This window comes from Ranitomeya imitator, chromosome 7, assembly GCF_032444005.1.
Source record: "Ranitomeya imitator isolate aRanImi1 chromosome 7, aRanImi1.pri, whole genome shotgun sequence".
In the NCBI taxonomy this organism is placed as follows: domain Eukaryota; kingdom Metazoa; phylum Chordata; class Amphibia; order Anura; family Dendrobatidae; genus Ranitomeya; species Ranitomeya imitator.
The window spans coordinates 182,844,132-182,863,501 of NC_091288.1; the positions used below are offsets into that span (position 1 = coordinate 182,844,132).

The following is a 19,370-nucleotide window of genomic DNA, read 5'->3' on the forward strand; positions in this document are numbered from 1 at the left end:
GGAGAGCACTAATTACAGAAGCAGACGATGGTCACATTAGACGAGCAGCAGATATCCACATCTCAGGCAGGAGAATCTTTCCACAGGACAACTATTGGTTGTATACACCAAAAATATTGCCTTTATGGAAGTGTCAAGAAGAAAGCCATTTTTGAAAGCAAGCCATAAGACGTCTCATTTGCATTTTGCAAAATGCCATGTAGGAAAAATAGCCAGCATGTAGACGTAGATAAATGGAAACATATAGGTTACTCTGCGCTGTGGTGGAAGGAAAGATTAGAGATGCCACGTCAATTTAAGGTGGTTTATTCGTCAACGCGCTTCAAAGTTTACAACTACCTATTGTGGTTTGTCCTGATGAGGAAGTTGTATACTTTAAAATGTGTTGATGAATAAACCATCTTAAATTGAGATGGCATCTCTCATCTTTTCTTCCATGGCAGCGCAGAGTAAAAAAAAATTTTTCCATTTATCCACTCATCCTCACATGGGTCTGGAACATGGGCGAGGGGCTTTTGTTCTCCTGCACCATGACACCCTACAAGTAAGCTGTGTCCGAGCTCCCATGTGCTGTGTGTGTACTACATAACACTTGCGTTTCAACCACAGGTCTCCACTGTCTCCAGGATCCTGGATCCAGGAACAGCCGCACATTCAATAGGGGACAGACGATTCTTTTCAAAGATATTAATCTTAATAAGCAGTCCAAGTTCCATTGTTGTTACAGCACAGTACATTGTATTCACTGTTTCTTCAGCCTGAAATATCCCTTTGCTCACTGGCATCCCTTGCCTCCGGGATACTCCCTCCGGCTTTGCAGCTTCCATGAGTCCCATTCCTTCCCAACTCCCTTATTCAATTCTCTGCCCTGCTTCCTATCATAGGAAGATATTAAGGCATGCTCCTCAGTACCTTGGTTGGGCCGTAGGCCCCGAATGTTCCAGGAAGGTCTGCTGCAGTTTGCGGCAGATGTCTTCATGCTGCCAGTCTGTACTGTTTTGTGCCCTCCAGCCCTCTGGCCTTGAACTACTGTATCTCAATTCTGACTAATCAGGAAGTGTTCCCCTTTTTATCTAATACTGTCCCTTCCAATGTTGGGGCTGTGCCTGAACATTTAACTGTTCCTAACCTGTGCAATGTAGTTCCTGTATCTAGTGTGCCCACAACTGCACCTTTCCCATTCTTAACCCTTATCTGATGTTCGACCTATACTTAACCCTATACTCACCTTATATGTTACATATAAAGAACATTATACATTCATCACATTACAATACATGATTAACCACACATTAGTGCCTATGAGATTCTATGCACAATAACATCACATATTCCAAAACACAAGTCACAAAAGTAATCTTCAGGGGCCAGGCCTATGACCGTCCCTGTCACACCCTGTACAAAGCTGGCAGAGACATACCCCAAAACACTTACAGCAGTAATTGCAGCAAAAGGTGGTTCTATAAATTATGAACTCAGGGGGCTGAATACAAATGCACATTACAATTTTCAGATTTGCATTTTTAAAATAATTAGAAAACCCTGTATGATTTCCTTTACACTTCACAAATACTTGCTACTTTGTGTTGGTATATCACATAAAATCCCAATAAAATGCATTTAAGTTTATGCACATCCCGTAAAAAAATGTGGGGGTATGAATACTTTTTCAATGCATTGTACCCGTGGAAACAAGCACAATGCCATCTCAGGGATATCAGGGCAACCAAGTAAATATGACAGAATCCTCTGTCTTTCAGAACAATTCTGTTGTGGACGTGTACCAGCTAGATATACTGGGAAATCTCATCTGTCACTTGCCTCCAAGCGTCATAGAACATGGGATATCCTCAAATGTAATTGAGGCAGCGCTAAATCAGATGAAGGTCTGCTCACATCTCAGCCAAGAGCAAAAACAAGCAGTTAAATGCAGAATTTGGGCTCATTATGGGTAAGCAAAGTTCTGTGTGTTGGCCACTATAGGGAAGAGGTAATTTTGCTATATTATCGGTGTATCTGTGTACTGTGCAGGAACCCGGTAAACTGGACGTCTGAAACAGCACAAGATATGGCGCCCTTCTGGAATCTTCTGTCAAAAGAGGATATCATTATTGTAATAGAGAAGGTATTACTGTCACAGAGAGTAGTATTGTAAAAATTACATGAAGTATCTAAAGTACTTCCATCAAAGTTTTTACCATCTTAATATATTGCAATCATCATATTATATAGCACTGTGTACTTACAATTGCTCATTTTGCTTTTCTACCCAGTTTATTCTTCTCTTTTATCAGCTCTATATAGAAACAGGGAGTCTCTTGTCCTTGCATTTATCATTCCCTTCTTCACCTCCTGGCCCAGCTGCTCTCTTTTCCCCCTGCCGGGGATTTTTGCAGTGATTTATGACTCATACGAGGGAAATTAACCTCCTGTTTCTACATAGAGATTAGAAGGATTGTGCTAGTCTGTTTTTAGTCACATGGTGTCATAGACCTAATGGAAAAAAATAACTGGGTTGAAAGGCAAAAGGAGCAATTGTAAGTATGTTGTGGGTATATATCATTCCCTTCATCACCTCCTTGCCCAGCTGCTCTCTTGTTTCCCTGCCGGGGACTTTTGCAGTGATTTATGACTCACAGGGGAAATTAACCTCCTGTTTCTACATAGAGATTGGAAGGATCATGCTAGTCTGTTTTTAATCACATGATGTCATAGACCTAATGAAAAAAAATAACTGGGTAGAAAGGCAAAAGGAGCAATTGTAAGTATGTGGTGGGTATATATCATTCTCTTCTTCACCACCTGGCCCAGCTGCTCTCTTGTCCCCCTGCCGGGGACTTTTGCAGTGATTTATGACTCATACAGCGGAAATTGACCTCCTGTTTCTACATAGAGATTAGAAGGATTATGCTAGTCTGTTTTTAATCACATGATGTCATAGACCTAATGGAAAAAATGAACTGGGTAGAAAGGCAAAAGGAACAATTGTAAGTACACAGTGCTATATGATATGATGACTGCAATATATTAAGAGGATAAACATTTTGATGGGAGGAGTAGGAGGAGTTCTTCAATGTATCTCTACTTTCACTTCTCAATATTTGTACTCTGAATTCGCAGGAATATAATTAAGCATGAGAAGTAGTGAAACATTTACAATCAAGATATATCTTAATCATAACTATATGTTTTATTATAAAGAAACAAAAGTAACTCTAAATCTAGAAATGAAAAATAAAAGTTAAAAAGGAGATAAACCGCCTTGAACTTTTTCAGGTTGCAGTTTTTTGGAAGTGAAGTGGTGGCTACAGGGAGAAATTGAAGTTTTATTCTCCCTGCAATGCTTTCAGTTTGCTTCCAGTAATCGGGGCAGTGCAGGGGGCTGTAACAGTCACCGCTCATTACATTGTGAGCCCTCTATGGTCACTCACTACACTGTGAGCGCGCTATGTTCACTCGCTGGCACAATGTCTTCTCTACAGCATTTGTGTCCAGAATGTGTACAGAGTATGATGCCAGTCAATGTGCAGGGGGAGTGCTTACCACCACGCTTACCATGTAGTGACAAGTGATTGTTACAGCCCCCTGGACCACCCCTATGACTGGATGTGTACAGTTGCAGGGAGAATATAATTTCATTTTCTCCCTGCACCCGCTGCTCTACTTAGTCGATTACACAGGATTTAAGCGCTAGTTGCTTGCAGATTGCGAGTGACAGGTTCTCTCTAATTTGTGGGGAATTCATGAATGATGTGACTTGTTTTTTTTGTTTTTCAAACTTGTAGTGACAAAAATTAATAAAAAAAGCAATAAAAATGAAGGTTCAAAAACACATTAGTTGAGCTAAAAGATTTGGGGTCCGGTCCTCTGCGGCAGACTGGACAGGGCAGTCTTCTCTTCTGCACCCGGTCATAAAAACATGGAAAAAGGCAATGATAATCTAAAAGTAAATAATGCAGTTAAAAAAAATACACAAAAAATTATGTGCAGGCAGCCATTCAAATTGTGCGTGCATGCCGCTCCTTGTGAATCTTGGCATTGTGTGTGGCACCGATGAAGGAAGCAATCTTGTTCGTCCATGAGGAAAGCCGTTCACTAGCACATTTATCTTTCATTTCTAAATTTAGTGTTTTCTCGGATTCTCAGAGCTCGTGACTACAAAATTTTCCAAAATTAACCTTCTAAATGTCACCAGAATAAATGCAAGCCTCCGTGACTCCATGGTATGCGATATTTCATGCGTTTTCCCTTTTCTCCTCACTTGTGTCCAGTTCCAGAAGCTGGTATCAGAGATTGTATCGGGAGCAGCCGCCATTGCCCGCAGTGATCAGATGCTATCGGGTTTATTTGATGCCATTCACTTACATGGTGCCAACATATCTGAGCCTGAGCAGACAGCAGGTAAAGCTTATTATCCTGCTTGTTAGTCCCGTTCTGCAGACGTCATAAAGATGACATTTCCCCTCTTCTCCCCGGTATTCAAAAGCCTCATTGTTCGCCGGCCATCAAACAAATGTCTTTTCAGGTATTGAATACCCTGAAGTATTAGGATCTAAAAGAGAAGCAATGTGATGAAGTCTTGTTCTAAAATTTGCCTGAAAGATCAAAATAATTTTTTTCCACCTAAGCAAAAATTGTGCTTTTTTATCATTTCTTTTAGTTCACATCTAATTAATGTGAAACAGCAGCTAAAATTAAAAAGTTAATTCTCATGATCCTATCTTCAGGAGCACACAGCTCCCCTGTCTTTCACCTTGTTTGCTGGGGAGCGGTGTGCTCCTGATGATTCACAGTTTGGACTAGTGGCTAAATGCTATTTATTCAAAATAAATTATAATTAGTGATGAGCGAATATACTTGTTACTGGAGATTTCCTGGGCACGCTCGGGTGTCCTCCGAGTATTTTTTAGTGCTCGGAAATTTTGTTTTTCTTTCCGCAGCTGAATGATTTACATCTGTTAGCCAGCATAAGTACATGTGGGGGTTGCCTGGTTGCTGGCTAACAGATGTAAATCATTCAGCTGCGGCAAGAAAAACTAAATTTCCGAGCACTAAAAAATACTCGGAGGACACCCGAGCATGCTCGGGAAATCTCAAGTAACGAGTATATTCGCTCATCGCTAATGATATTCCTTATTTTGCCCCATTTTCACTGTGCAGAGGACTGTTACGTGATCGTGCCTGTCAGCTTTACCTTTACTTCCAGTGAGGTTCCGTCTTGAAATAGATTTTAAAGAGGCTGTCCACCATTGCCAAGTTCTGCCCTTTCAACTAACACTTGAAAAATTATAATTTTTCAAAATAAATTATTTTCCTTACTTTGCCCAATTCTCACTGTTCCGATGACGGTTACGTGTCGTGCCTGTCAGCTTTACCTTTACTTCCAGTGACATTCCATCTGATGATTTCTCCTTTCATCCTCAGACAGAATGTCACAGTGATGTCACTCGAGAGGCTGTCTCAATGGGTCAGTCATGCGCAGACCTCTATAGCCTCGTTGAGACAACCTTACAAGTCACTGTGACTTTCCATCCAAGGTTAGAAGTAGATACCATAGTGTGGACTATCACAGGGAGCCAGGACAAAGCTGACAAGCTGGATCATGACTACCGGCACTGACAAAACAGAGCAAGAGATCTAATTAGGTGCAATTAGAAAAATGGACAGTTTTCAAACATTAGTTCAGAGGATATCGTACTGCTTTATCAAAATTACCAGGAACTACTCAGGAGAGACTTCTACCGTATTCTATTACCTATCATCATATAGCCAGGTCATGTACAGTATGCGATGTGTCGGTGACTACCTAACCACTCATCATGAGATGTCCTATGTTCATGTGTCACGTACAGAGTGTATAGGCATTAGAGCGCCATCTTCTGCCACAGTGATGGTATTGGGTGAAGCCAATGCTTTCTGGACGTCCGGGGAGCTGCAGTGCATGACTTCAGACACCTTCTCCAAATGTGTTCACATCCTTGGGGCTGTAGGAAGTTTCAATCAATCCCAGCTTTTCGTTTTGAAGGAAAGGGCAAAAACGGTACGGTAATGACCCTTGTGGGGTTACATCACGCTCATGATGAACTTTTTTTATATCTGTCATTTTGAAAATGTTCCATTCTTACTTTGAAGGTTTGGGGGCCATTGTCAGATTGGAAGAGTTATCACATCACAGCTTTGGGGCGTATAGCCACCAGCCTGAGCGTCAGTGAGATCATTGAGCTATACGTACCTTCTGCAGATATGGTGTCTGCCCTCACCCAGCAGACAGAATGGACGACTATTCAGGTGAGGGTTATATGGGGTATTTGAGCGGATGGAGGTGATGGTTCTTCCATCTTTAGGCCTTGTTCACACTTCCTTTATGCAGTACGTCGACCTTTCATCCATCTCCTAGGTCCACTCCAAGAATGTTGTGTTCTTTTCTTCTCCATTGTAGTAGATCATTGTTTCCTAGTCTCCAGTCCTCACGGCCCCCCAACAGGTCATATTTTCAGGATTTCTCTCCTTTGTGCAATATTACGGCAGTCTGAAGACATGATGTGTTGGGGGCCGTGAGGACTGGGGTTTGGGAATCTCTACAAAAAAAGCTAAAAATATATCACCATAATCATGGATGTTTTTTTCTTTTCTTTTTTCTCTACATACTTTACAGGCAAAGTCCATACTTTATGGTTTTCTAAATGATTCTGGAAAATCAATAAATGATTTGAAGAGCTTTGAGCTAGCTGGGTTGGGAACCAGTCTATGTGCCGCTGACCCCGAGCAGATAGATCAGATCCACACATTGGAGTTTCGGTATGTGTTCCCGACTTACTGTGCAGTCCTGGAGAATTTCTATACGTTTCACCAAATGTACAGAGTAGTGATGAGCGAGCGTGCTGGGAAAAGGTGTTATCTGAGCATGCTCATGTCCTAATCGAGTATTTTCGGTGTGCTCGAATACTATGCTCAAGTGGCTGTAAGTCTCGCGGATGTTCGACAATGGCAACATGTGCAAGGATTGCCTGTTTGTTAGGAAATCCCTGCACACTTTGCGGATGTCGAACAGCAGAGGCGATTAGAGCATTTTTTTCGAGCACGCTGAAAATACCCGATTAGGACACGAGCATGCTTAGATAACACCTTATCCGAGCACACTCGCCCAATACTAGTATGGAGGAGAATTAAAGGGAACCTGCCACCTGAATTTGGCGGGACAGGTTTGCGGTCATATGGGCGGGGTTTTCGGGTGTTTGATTCACCCTTTCCTTACCCGCTGGCTGCATGTTGGCCACAATATTGGGTTGAAGTTCATGCTGTGTCCTCCGAAGTACACGCCTGCACAAGGCAATCTTGCGCCTTGCGCAGGTGTGTACTTTGGAGGACACAACCTTGTGAATCAAACACCCGAAAACCCGGCCCATATGACCGCAAACCTGTCCCGCCAAATTCAGGTGACGGGTTCCCTTTAAGTCTTGAAGGCAAAGTGTTCACATCTCATTAGTGGTATATGTGCGAAGATGTCCTGGAACACTTTCTGCCGATTTTTGATAGTTTGCCAATATCTATAATTTTACTAATTGCTGTCAAATCAGTTCTTACAGATTGCAATCATGCATTTAAAGACTAGTAATTATTTTAATTTTTACTTAACAAATCAATAATATATAGAAAATAAGCAACTATATAATATATCTTATCAGGAAAATCTGTTGTTTTTTTTAACCTCCTGGACTGATCATTCACTCTAGATTTTTCATTAGGTCTAGGAGATATAAAGAGAAAATGCTATTTTTTTTTTTTTCAAAAATCAATAGTACACATGAAAATAAGACACGTTGTAATATATCTTATCAGAGAAATCTGCTTCTCTCTCCTCCTGGACTGATGATTCATTCTCAATTCATAGGTAAAATCTATATTCAGTGAAGATGGATTTTCCCATGACTGAGATAGGAGATGCTGGTTGGTGCTTTTAAAATTCTATGTAGATGGAAGGAGCTATCGGCCGACACAGACATCCTGCTGCAAGTTCTCCTGGAATGACCATTACAGTTCTCCATAGATGACAATTGGTGCACACAAAGTTCTATTGAGAATTGTAACTGTCATTTCAGGAGAACTTGCGGCAGGATGTCTGTCTCTAGCTCCTCCCCCTGTAACCTCATTTCAGGAGAACTTGCAGCAGGATGTCAGTCTCTGCCTCTAGCTCCTCCCTCTGTAGCGGTCATTTCAGGAGAACTTGCAGCAGGATGTCTGTCTCTAGCTCCTCCCCCTGTAACCTCATTTTAGGAGAACTTGCAGCAGGATGTCTGTCTCTAGCTCCTCCCCCTGTAAACTCATTTCAGGAGAACTTGCAGCAGGATGTCTGTCTCTAGCTCCTCCCCCTGTAACCTCATTTCAGGAGAACTTGCAGCAGGATGTCTGTCTCTAGCTCCTCCCCCTGTAAACTCATTTCAGGAGAACTTGCAGCAGGATGTCTGTCTCTAGCTCCTCCCCCTGTAACCTCATTTTAGGAGAACTTGCAGCAGGATGTCTGTCTCTAGCTCCTCCCCCTGTAAACTCATTTCAGGAGAACTTGCAGCAGGATGTCTGTCTCTAGCTCCTCCCCCTGTAACCTCATTTCAGGAGAACTTGCAGCAGGATGTCTGTCTCTAGCTCCTCCCCCTGTAAACTCATTTCAGGAGAACTTGCAGCAGGATGTCTGTCTCTAGCTCCTCCCCCTGTAAACTCATTTCAGGAGAACTTGCAGCAGGATGTCTGTCTCTAGCTCCTCCCCCTGTAACCTCATTTCAGGAGAACTTGCAGCAGGATGTCTGTCTCTAGCTCCTCCCTCTGTAACCTCATTTCAGGAGAACTTGCAGCAGGATGTCTGTCTCTAGCTCCTCCCCCTGTAACCTCATTTTAGGAGAACTTGCAGCAGGATGTCTGTCTCTAGCTCCTCCCCCTGTAACCTCATTTTAGGAGAACTTGCAGCAGGATGTCTGTCTCTAGCTCCTCCCCCTGTAACCTCATTTTAGGAGAACTTGCAGCAGGATGTCTGTCTCTAGCTCCTCCCCCTGTAACCTCATTTTAGGAGAACTTGCAGCAGGATGTCTGTCTCTAGCTCCTCCCCCTGTAACCTCATTTTAGGAGAACTTGCAGCAGGATATCTGTCTCTAGCTCCTCCCTCTGTAACCTCATTTCAGGAGAACTTGCAGCAGGATATCTGTCTCTAGCTCCTCCCTCTGTAACCTCATTTCAGGAGAACTTGCAGCAAGATATCTGTCTCTAGCTCCTCCCTCTGTAACCTCATTTCAGGAGAACTTGCAGCAAGATATCTGTCTCTAGCTCCTCTGTTATGAATGGCAATTCAGAAACACAATGTACATAGCGATCAGAGCACATACAGTGATCTGACAATAACCCAAAATAATAGAACGAGCTCTGAGACGTGGAAACTCTGTAGACCGCAATTCCTGATCCTCTCCAAACACAACTAGAGGCAGCTGTGGATTGCGCCTAACGCTCCCTATGCAACTCGGCACAGCCTGAGAAACTAACTAGCCTGAAGATAGAAAAATAAGCCTACCTTGCCTCAGAGAAATACCCCAAAGGAAAAGGCAGCCCCCCACATATGACTGTGAGTAAGATGAAAAGACAAACGTAGGGATGAAATAGATTCAGCAAAGTGAGGCCCGATATTCTAGACAGAACGAGGATAGGAAAGATAACTTTGCGGTCTACACAAAACCCTAAAGAAAACCACGCAAAGGGGGCAAAAAGACCCTCCGTACCGAACTAACGGCACGGAGGTACACCCTTTGCGTCCCAGAGCTTCCAGCAAAACAAATAGACAAGCTGGACAGAAAAAATAGCAACAAATAGCAAAGAAGCACTTAGCTATGCAGAGCAGCAGGCCACAGGAATGATCCAGAGAAACACAAGTCCAACACTGGAACATTGACAGGAAGCATGGATCAAAGCATCAGGTGGAGTTAAGTAGAGAAGCAGCTAACGACCTCACCAGATCACCTGAGGGAGGAAACTCAGAAGCTGCAGTACCACTTTCCTCCACAAACGGAAGCTCCCAGAGAGAATCAGCCGAAGTACCACTTGTGACCACAGGAGTGAACTCTGCCACAGAATTCACAACAGTACCCCCCCCCCCTTGAGGAGGGGTCACCGAACCCTCACCAGAGCCCCCAGGCCGACCAGGATGAGCCACATGAAAGACACGAACAAGATCGGGAGCATGGACATCAGAGGCAAAAACCCAGGAATTATCTTCCTGAGCATAACCCTTCCATTTAACCAGATACTGGAGTTTCCGTCTTGAAACACGAGAATCCAAAATCTTCTCCACAATATTCTCCAATTCCCCCTCCACCAAAACCGGGGCTTAGCCCGAGCACAAATCCCACAGGACTGCACAAAAGTACGCACATCCCGCGACAGAGAGGGCCACCAAAAGGATCTAGCCACTAACTCTCTGGTACCAAAGATTCCAGGATGACCAGCCAACACAGAACAATGAAGTTCAGAGATAACTCTATTCGTCCACCTATCAGGGACAAACAGTTTCTCCGCTGGGCAACGATCAGGTTTATTAGCCTGAAATTTTTGCAGCACCCGCCGCAAATCAGGGGAGATGGCAGACACAATTACTCCTTCCTTGAGGATACCCGCCGGCTCAGATAAACCCGGAGAGTCGGGCACAAAACTCCTAGACAGAGCATCCGCCTTCACATTTTTAGAGCCCGGAAGGTACGAAATCACAAAGTCAAAACGGGCAAAAAACAACGACCAACGAGCCTGTCTAGGATTCAAGCGCTTGGCAGACTCGAGATAAGTCAAGTTCTTATGATCAGTCAATACCACCATGCGATGCTTAGCTCCTTCAAGCCAATGACGCCACTCCTCGAATGCCCACTTCATGGCCAGCAACTCTCGGTTGCCCACATCATAATTTCGCTCAGCAGGCGAAAACTTCCTGGAAAAGAAAGCGCATGGTTTCATCACTGAGCAACCAGAACCTCTCTGTGACAAAACAGCCCCTGCTCCAATCTCAGAAGCATCAACCTCGACCTGGAACGGAAGAGAAACATCTGGTTGACACAACACAGGGGTAGAAGAAAAACGACGCTTCAACTCTTGAAAAGCTTCCACAGCAGCAGAAGACCAATTGACCAAATCAGCACCCTTCTTGGTCAAATCGGTCAATGGTTTGGCAACACTAGAAAAATTGCAGATGAAGCGACGATAAAAATTAGCAAAGCCCAGGAACTTTTGCAGACTTTTCAGAGATGTCGGCTGAGTCCAATCATGGATGGCTTGGACCTTAACTGGATCCATCTCGATAGTAGAAGGGGAAAAGATGAACCCCAAAAATGAAACCTTCTGCACACCAAAGAGACACTTTGATCCCTTCACAAAAAAAGAATTAGCACGTAGGACCTGAAAAACCGTTCTGACCTGCTTCACATGAGACTCCCAATCATCCGAGAAGATCAAAATGTCATCCAAGTAAACAATCAGGAATTTATCCAGGTACTCACGGAAGATGTCATGCATAAAGGATTGAAACACTGATGGAGCATTGGCAAGTCCGAACGGCATCACTAGATACTCAAAATGACCCTCGGGCGTATTAAATGCAGTTTTCCATTCATCGCCTTGCCTGATTCTCACCAGATTATACGCACCACGAAGATCGATCTTAGTGAACCAACTAGCCCCCTTAATCCGAGCAAACAAATCAGATAACAATGGCAAGGGGTACTGAAATTTAACAGTGATCTTATTAAGAAGGCGGTAATCTATACACGGTCTCAGCGAACCATCCTTCTTGGCTACAAAAAAGAACCCTGCTCCTAATGGCGACGATGACGAGCGAATATGCCCCTTCTCCAGGGATTCCTTCACATAACTGCGCATAGCGGTGTGCTCAGGCACGGATAAATTAAACAGTCGACCTTTTGGGAATTTACTACCAGGAATCAAATTGATAGCACAATCACAATCCCTATGCGGAGGCAGGGCATCGGACTTGGGCTCATCAAATACATCCCGGTAATCAGACAAGAACTCTGGAACCTCAGAAGGGGTGGATGACGAAATTGACAGAAATGGAACATCACCATGTACCCCCTGACAACCCCAGCTGGACACCAACATGGAATTCCAATCCAATACTGGATTATGGGCTTGTAGCCATGGCAACCCCAACACGACCACATCATGCAGATTATGCAACACCAGAAAGCGAATAACCTCCTGATGTGCAGGAGCCATGCACATGGTCAGCTGGGTCCAGTACTGAGGCTTATTCTTGGCCAAAGGTGTAGCATCAATTCCTCTCAATGGAATAGGACACTGCAAGGGCTCCAATAAAAACCCACAACGTTTAGCATAATCCAAGTCCATCAAATTCAGGGCAGCGCCTGAATCCACAAACGCCATGACAGAATACGACGACAAGGAGCATATCAAGGTAACGGACAGAAGAAATTTTGACTGTACAGTACCAATGGCGGCAGACCTAGCGAACCGCTTAGTGCGCTTAGGACAATCAGAGATAGCATGAGTGGAATCACCACAGTAGAAACACAGCCCATTCAGACGTCTGTGTTCTTGCCGTTCAACTCTGGTCATAGTCCTATCGCACTGCATAGGCTCAGGTTTAATCTCAGGTAATACCGCCAAATGGTACACAGATTTACGCTCACGCAAGCGTCGACCGATCTGAATGGCCAAAGACATAGACTCATTCAAACCAGCGGGCATAGGAAATCCCACCATGACATCCTTAATGGCTTCAGAGAGACCCTTTCTGAAAATGGCTGCAAGCGCAGATTCATTCCATTGAGTGAGCACGGACCATTTTCTAAATTTCTGGCAATATAGCTCTATCTCATCCTGAGCCTGACAAAGAGCCAGCAAATTTTTTTCTGCCTGATCTACTGAATTAGGCTCATCGTACAGCAATCCGAGAGCCAGGAAAAACGCATCGATATTACTCAATGCAGGATCTCCTGACGCAAGAGAAAACGCCCAGTCCTGAGGGTCGCCGCGCAAAAAAGAAATGACGATCCTAACCTGTTGCGCTGGGTCACCAGAGGAGCGAGGTTTCAAAGCCAGAAACAGTTTACAATTATTCTTGAAACTCAGAAATTTAGTTCTATCTCCAAAAAACAAATCTGGAATAGGAATTCTCGGTTCTAACAAAGAATTCTGAACCACAAAATTTTGAATATCTTGAACTCTTGCCGTGAGCTGATCTACACATGAAGACAGACCTTTAATGTCCATTGTAACACCTGTGTCCTGAACCACCCAAATGTCTAGGGGAAAAAAAAGACAAATCACAGTGCAAAGGAAAAAAAATGGTCTCAGAACTTCTTTTTTCCCTCTATTGAGAATCATTAGTACTTTTGGCTTCCTGTACTGTTATGAATGGCAATTCAGAAACACAATGTACATAGCGATCAGAGCACATACAGTGATCTGACAATAACCCAAAATAATAGAACGAGCTCTGAGACGTGGAAACTCTGGAGACCGCAATTCCTGATCCTCTCCAAACACAACTAGAGGCAGCTGTGGATTGCGCCTAACGCTCCCTATGCAACTCGGCACAGCCTGAGAAACTAACTAGCCTGAAGATAGAAAAATAAGCCTACCTTGCCTCAGAGAAATACCCCAAAGGAAAAGGCAGCCCCCCACATATAATGACTGTGAGTAAGATGAAAAGACAAACGTAGGGATGAAATAGATTCAGCAAAGTGAGGCCCGATATTCTAGACAGAACGAGGATAGGAAAGATAACTTTGCGGTCTACACAAAACCCTAAAGAAAACCACGCAAAGGGGGCAAAAAGACCCTCCGTACCGAACTAACGGCACGGAGGTACACCCTTTGCGTCCCAGAGCTTCCAGCAAAACAAATAGACAAGCTGGACAGAAAAAATAGCAACAAATAGCAAAGAAGCACTTAGCTATGCAGAGCAGCAGGCCACAGGAATGATCCAGAGAAACACAAGTCCAACACTGGAACATTGACAGGAAGCATGGATCAAAGCATCAGGTGGAGTTAAGTAGAGAAGCAGCTAACGACCTCACCAGATCACCTGAGGGAGGAAACTCAGAAGCTGCAGTACCACTTTCCTCCACAAACGGAAGCTCCCAGAGAGAATCAGCCGAAGTACCACTTGTGACCACAGGAGTGAACTCTGCCACAGAATTCACAACACTCCTCCCTCTGTAACCTCATTTCAGGAGAACTTGCAGCAGGATGTCTGTCTCTAGCTCCTCCCCCTGTAACCTCATTTTAGGAGAACTTGCAGCAGGATGTCAGTCTCTGCCTCTAGCTCCTCCCTCTGTAGCGGTCATTTCAGGAGAACTTGCAGCAGGATGTCTGTCTCTAGCTCCTCCCCCTGTAACCTCATTTTAGGAGAACTTGCAGCAGGATGTCTGTCTCTAGCTCCTCCCCCTGTAACCTCATTTTAGGAGAACTTGCAGCAGGATTTCAGTCTCTGCCTCTAGCTCCTCCCCCTGTAACCTCATTTCAGGAGAACTTGCAGCAGGATATCTGTCTCTAGCTCCTCCCTCTGTAACCTCATTTCAGGAGACCTTGCAGCAGGATGTCTGTCTCTGCCTCTAGCTCCTCCCCCTGTAACCTCATTTCAGGAGAACTTGCAGCAGGATATCAGTCTCTGCCTCTAGCTCCTCCCTCTGTAACCTCATTTCAGGAGAACTTGCAGCAGGATGTCTGTCTCTGCCTCTAGCTCCTCCCTCTGTAACCTCATTTCAGGAGAACTTGCAGCAGGATGTCTGTCTCTGTCTCTAGCTCCTCCCCTCCCCTCTACATGGAATTTTAAAAGCACCAACTGTCATTTCCTGTCTTATTAATGGTAAAAACCCATCTTCACTGAATACAGATTTTACCCATGATTTGAGAATGGACGATCAGTCCAGGAGGAGAAAGAAGCAGATTTCTCTGATAAGATATATTAGAAAGTTTCTTATTTTCATATGTACTATTGATTTTTTTTTTAAATAAATAGCATTTACTCTTTATATCTCCTAGACCTAAGGCAAAATCTATACCAGGGCTTGAGGGCCCTGCTTACTAGATGCCATTTATAACACTAGTGTCTTTCTATGGGGCAGAGGGCCCTTTTGGGGATTCTCAGACACTCAGGCTCAGCTCTTCGCCCCTGCCATAATATGCTTTTCTAGAAAACCTTCAGGCTTTTGATTGGCATGTATATAGTTCTAAGACAACCTTTGCATCCCATTTTATTCTTTCAGCTATATAAGTGTACTATATGAACTGTGCCTTATCATGATATACCCAAAAGTGTGGAATTACATGGTTGACATTGCAATGAATGTGAGTTTGCTAGAATAGGAGCCATTTCTGTAAAGCGGCTGGGGGGTCAGTCGGTGGAGGACCACCCTAAATGCTTTACAAGGGCGTATGGACATATGAGCTAAGCTCTATATTGCATTTGCTGTAAACTTCTGGATGATCCTACTTATCTTTTTTAATTTTTGGATGATCCTACTTATCTTTTTTAATTTATTTTTTTATTTAGCTTAGTTATTTCCAGAATTGGATCTTTCCCGTGCAGCCATCAAATCCTACGAGCGTTGAAGAGTAAGACAGAGAAGATTTATGGAAAAACCGAAACGTGGAGCCATTACGTTTTGAATGACATTGGCTACATAGCAGGTAACCCTGTGGTTACTTTTATGGCAATTTGTACAATGAAATTCTGTTAATCCAGTAAACAATAACCCAGAAAATCTGCAGATGTGAACAGCGGCAAACTGCGGGATAATCTTCAATTTATAGAACGAGAAGAAGGGTTTGTCCTCATTCTCTTCACATTTAACTTTGATTTGGTCTCTGATCAAAAATCAGCACAGAGGAGTTCTGAAAAAAATACAAGCTCACTGACCGATTCTCAGTTAACTCATTCTGCAGCCAGCAATAAACAGTGCAATGCAGAAGCTATGGAAGGCAGAAGGTGAAAAGATGAAATTTAGCCCAAAATACATTCAATTTGGTGATATCTGATGTGTTATAGTTTAATCTGAGTATATACTATACATATAGATAATTCACTGTAAGTGTTAATATACAGGATCTCTCATTTGAATATGTACTGACCAATGTCCTTGTTATGGCATTTCTTTTTTTTTTAGCTGGGATCAGTAAGGACGATTTCAAGACGCTTGATCCAAAACTTATGGCCTATATTCAGCCTTTCGCTATTAAATTTATACCAGATGAGATATTTAAGGTAACTATATATACAAGAATATTCTAATGCGTACAGTATATGGCCAAAAGCATGTCCCCCAGCTACAGTTTGTAAAAAATATATTTACTCACCCTCCCCTGGTCCAACGCTGAATCTTTGCCTCTGCTTCTATTGTCTGTAGCGCTGACATCACGCTTAGCTCAGTGATTGGCTGCAGTGCTGTCGATGTGACATCAGCGTTGTAGATAACATCTTGCGCAGTGGTAGAAACTCAGTTCTGGACCTGGGGAGGATGAGTAAGTTACAGTTTTTGTTTTGTTTGTTTTTTAAAACAAACTGCAAAGAGGAGTTTTCTGAAACCCTTTAACCAGACAGCTCTGCAAATTATAGACATTACCAGTTTTGAGATCTAGTTAGTAATGTTTCTCCTTGTGGAGAGTGACAAGCCAGGCCTGGCATGTCAGTGTGAGGAGACTTATAGGCCATGCATGCTCCTCTGGGAAATTAAATATACAAATTGTCTCTTTAGAGAGGAAGGGTTTTGACAGTCACACCAAGCTCAGTTGCCCTGGCTCCTCATTGCCTTTGAGCCTGTTTTTTTTTTGTTGTCTAGTTTTGTATATTGTGCCCCTTTTTTTGTTAGGACCCAATTCATTATTCTTCTTGCACCTGTTTTGAAGCCTATGTTATACGTTCGCACGTTTTTTTTACTTTGAGCAAAATTCATAAATTGCGGGCGCCTTTTTATGAATTTGACGCAATAAACGTCTGCGAATACCACAAGACATAAAAGAAAAGTGACGTAAAAATAAAAAAAGAAAATCATGAATCGGGGCCAGTGACTTTAAACTTGGCACTGTCTATCTTTATGAACTTACTTAGCACAAGTGAATTTTATAAAATTGTTTTTTTTCACTCTCAACTGTGCAAGTACTATTATATTGAAGAAGAAGAAGCATCTAGGACAGACATCGGCACCATGTGCAAAGCCAAGAATAAAAGCTGTTATAACCCTAGAAGTCACGCGATGCAATATTAACACCCATACACATTCATATTTAAGAAAATCAGAGGAAATTACTGTGCGTATAACTTGGGTTATTAATTCAAAATGTTAAAGAGGTTATCCAGGAATATATTTTTTTACTATGGGCCTAAAAACTTGTTGTACCCAGCGATTCAGCTGCTCACTGACCGCTTCTAGTGGTGATTCAGCTGCTCACTGACCGCTCCTGGTAGCGATTCAGCTGCTCAATGATCATTCCTGGTGGCGATTCAGCTGCTCACTGACCGCTTCTGGTGGCGATTCAGCTGCTCACTGACCGCTCCTGGTGGCGACTCAGCTGCTCACTGACCGCTTCTGGTGGCGACTCAGCTGCTCACTGACCGCTCCTGGTGGCGACTCAGCTGCTCACTGACCACTTCTGGTGGCGATTCAGCTGCTCACTGACCGCTTCTGGTGGCGATTCAGCTGCTCACTGACCTCTCCTGGTGGCGACTCAGCTGCAAACTGACCGCTTCTGGTGGCGATTCAGCTGCTCACTGACCGCTTCTGATGGCGATTCAGCTGCTCACTGACCGCTCCAGGTGGAAATTCAACTGCTCACTGACCGCTTCTTGTGGCGATTCAGCTGCTCACTGACCGCTTCTGGTGGCGATTCAGCTGCTCACTGACCGCTCCTGGTGGCGACTCAGCTGCTCACTGACCGCTTCTGGTGGCGATTCAGCTGCTCACTGACCGCTCCTGGTGGCGATTCAGCTACTCACTGACCGCTTCTGGTGGCGATTCAGCTGCTCACTGACCACTCCTGGTGGCGACTCAGCTGCTCACTGACCGCTTCTGGTGGCAATTCAGCTGCTCACTGACTGCTCCTGGTGGCGATTCAGCTGCTCACTAACTGCTCCTGGTGGGAAACAGCTGCTCACTGACTGCTCCACGTGGAAATTCATTTGCTCACTGACCGCTCAAGGTGGCGATTCAGCTGCTCACTGACTGCTCCTGGTGACAATTCAGCTGCTCACTGAAAGTTCCAGATGGAAATTCAGCTGCTCACTGACCACTCCAGGTGGCGATTCAGCCGCTCACTGACTGCTCCTGGTTGCAATTCAGCTGCTCACTGACCGCTCCATTTGGCAATTCAGCTGCTCACTGATCACTCCAGTTAGCGATTCAGCTGCTCACTTACAGCTCCTGGTGGCAATTCAGCTGCTCAACATCTACAGAGCAGCTCTTCTTCTTCCGGTTTGCTCTGTCGACAGGGCGTGACTGCTGACGTCATGTGTTATGATACGGTGGTCTAGGAGCAACATGGAACGAGCTCTGAAGGACGTGGTAACTGTACTGACCGCAGTCCCTAAGCTCAACACAACACTAGAAGTAGCCGTGGAATGCTCCTAACTCTCCCTAGGCATCTCATCACAGCCTAAGAGCTAACTACCCCTAAAGAAAGAAGCAGGAAAACTATCTTGCCTCAGAGAAAATCCCCAAAGGATAGATTAGCCCCCCACAAATAATGACTGTAAGTGGAGAGGGAAAAGACATACACAGAATGAAACCAGGATGAGCACAGGAGGCCAGTCTAGCTAAATAGATAGGACAGGATGGAATACTGTGCGGTCAGTATAAAACACTACAAAAATCCACGCAGAGTTTACAAAAAATCTCCACACCTGACTAAAGGTGTGGAGGGCAAATCTGCCTCCCAGAGCTTCCAGCAAGACAGAATTAATTTACACTGATAAGCTGGACAAACATAGAAAGCACAGAATGGATAAATCCACAATCTATGGACAGAAAAGAGCAAGCAAAAACTTAGCTTAGCTGAACTGGTCAGGATAACAGGGAAATCCAAAGAGATGTGAATCCAACCAGGAACCATTTACAAGTGGCACTGGCTGAAGAAAGAGCCAGACCTAAATAGCCGAGCAGGAGAGACGATAAGTGGAGGCAGCTGATGACAGCTAACTCCAAGGAGCAGCCATACCACTAGAAACCACAAGAGGGAGCCCAAGAGCAGAACTCACAAAAGTGCCACTTACAACCACTGGAGGGAGCCCAAGAGCGGAATTCACAACAGTCATGTCCATGTTGATTGAAAAACGCCCCCCCCCCCTGCATTTAGGCATGACATCGGCAGCT

At 44.1% G+C, this 19,370-nt stretch overlaps 1 protein-coding gene across 1 annotated transcript in view; it reads left to right on the forward strand.

The window, feature by feature from the left end:
• OTOA (otoancorin) overlaps positions 1-19,370 on the forward strand; it is a 60,093-nt gene that overhangs the window by 39,422 nt on the left and 1,301 nt on the right. Inside the window, exons 19-26 of the mRNA XM_069735589.1 lie at positions 1,761-1,951; positions 2,032-2,125; positions 4,272-4,401; positions 5,853-6,040; positions 6,133-6,288; positions 6,656-6,798; positions 15,560-15,696; positions 16,173-16,270. Of these exons, the coding sequence (XP_069591690.1) occupies positions 1,761-1,951; positions 2,032-2,125; positions 4,272-4,401; positions 5,853-6,040; positions 6,133-6,288; positions 6,656-6,798; positions 15,560-15,696; positions 16,173-16,270 (1,137 nt within the window). The remainder of the gene's footprint in view (positions 1-1,760; positions 1,952-2,031; positions 2,126-4,271; positions 4,402-5,852; positions 6,041-6,132; positions 6,289-6,655; positions 6,799-15,559; positions 15,697-16,172; positions 16,271-19,370) is intronic.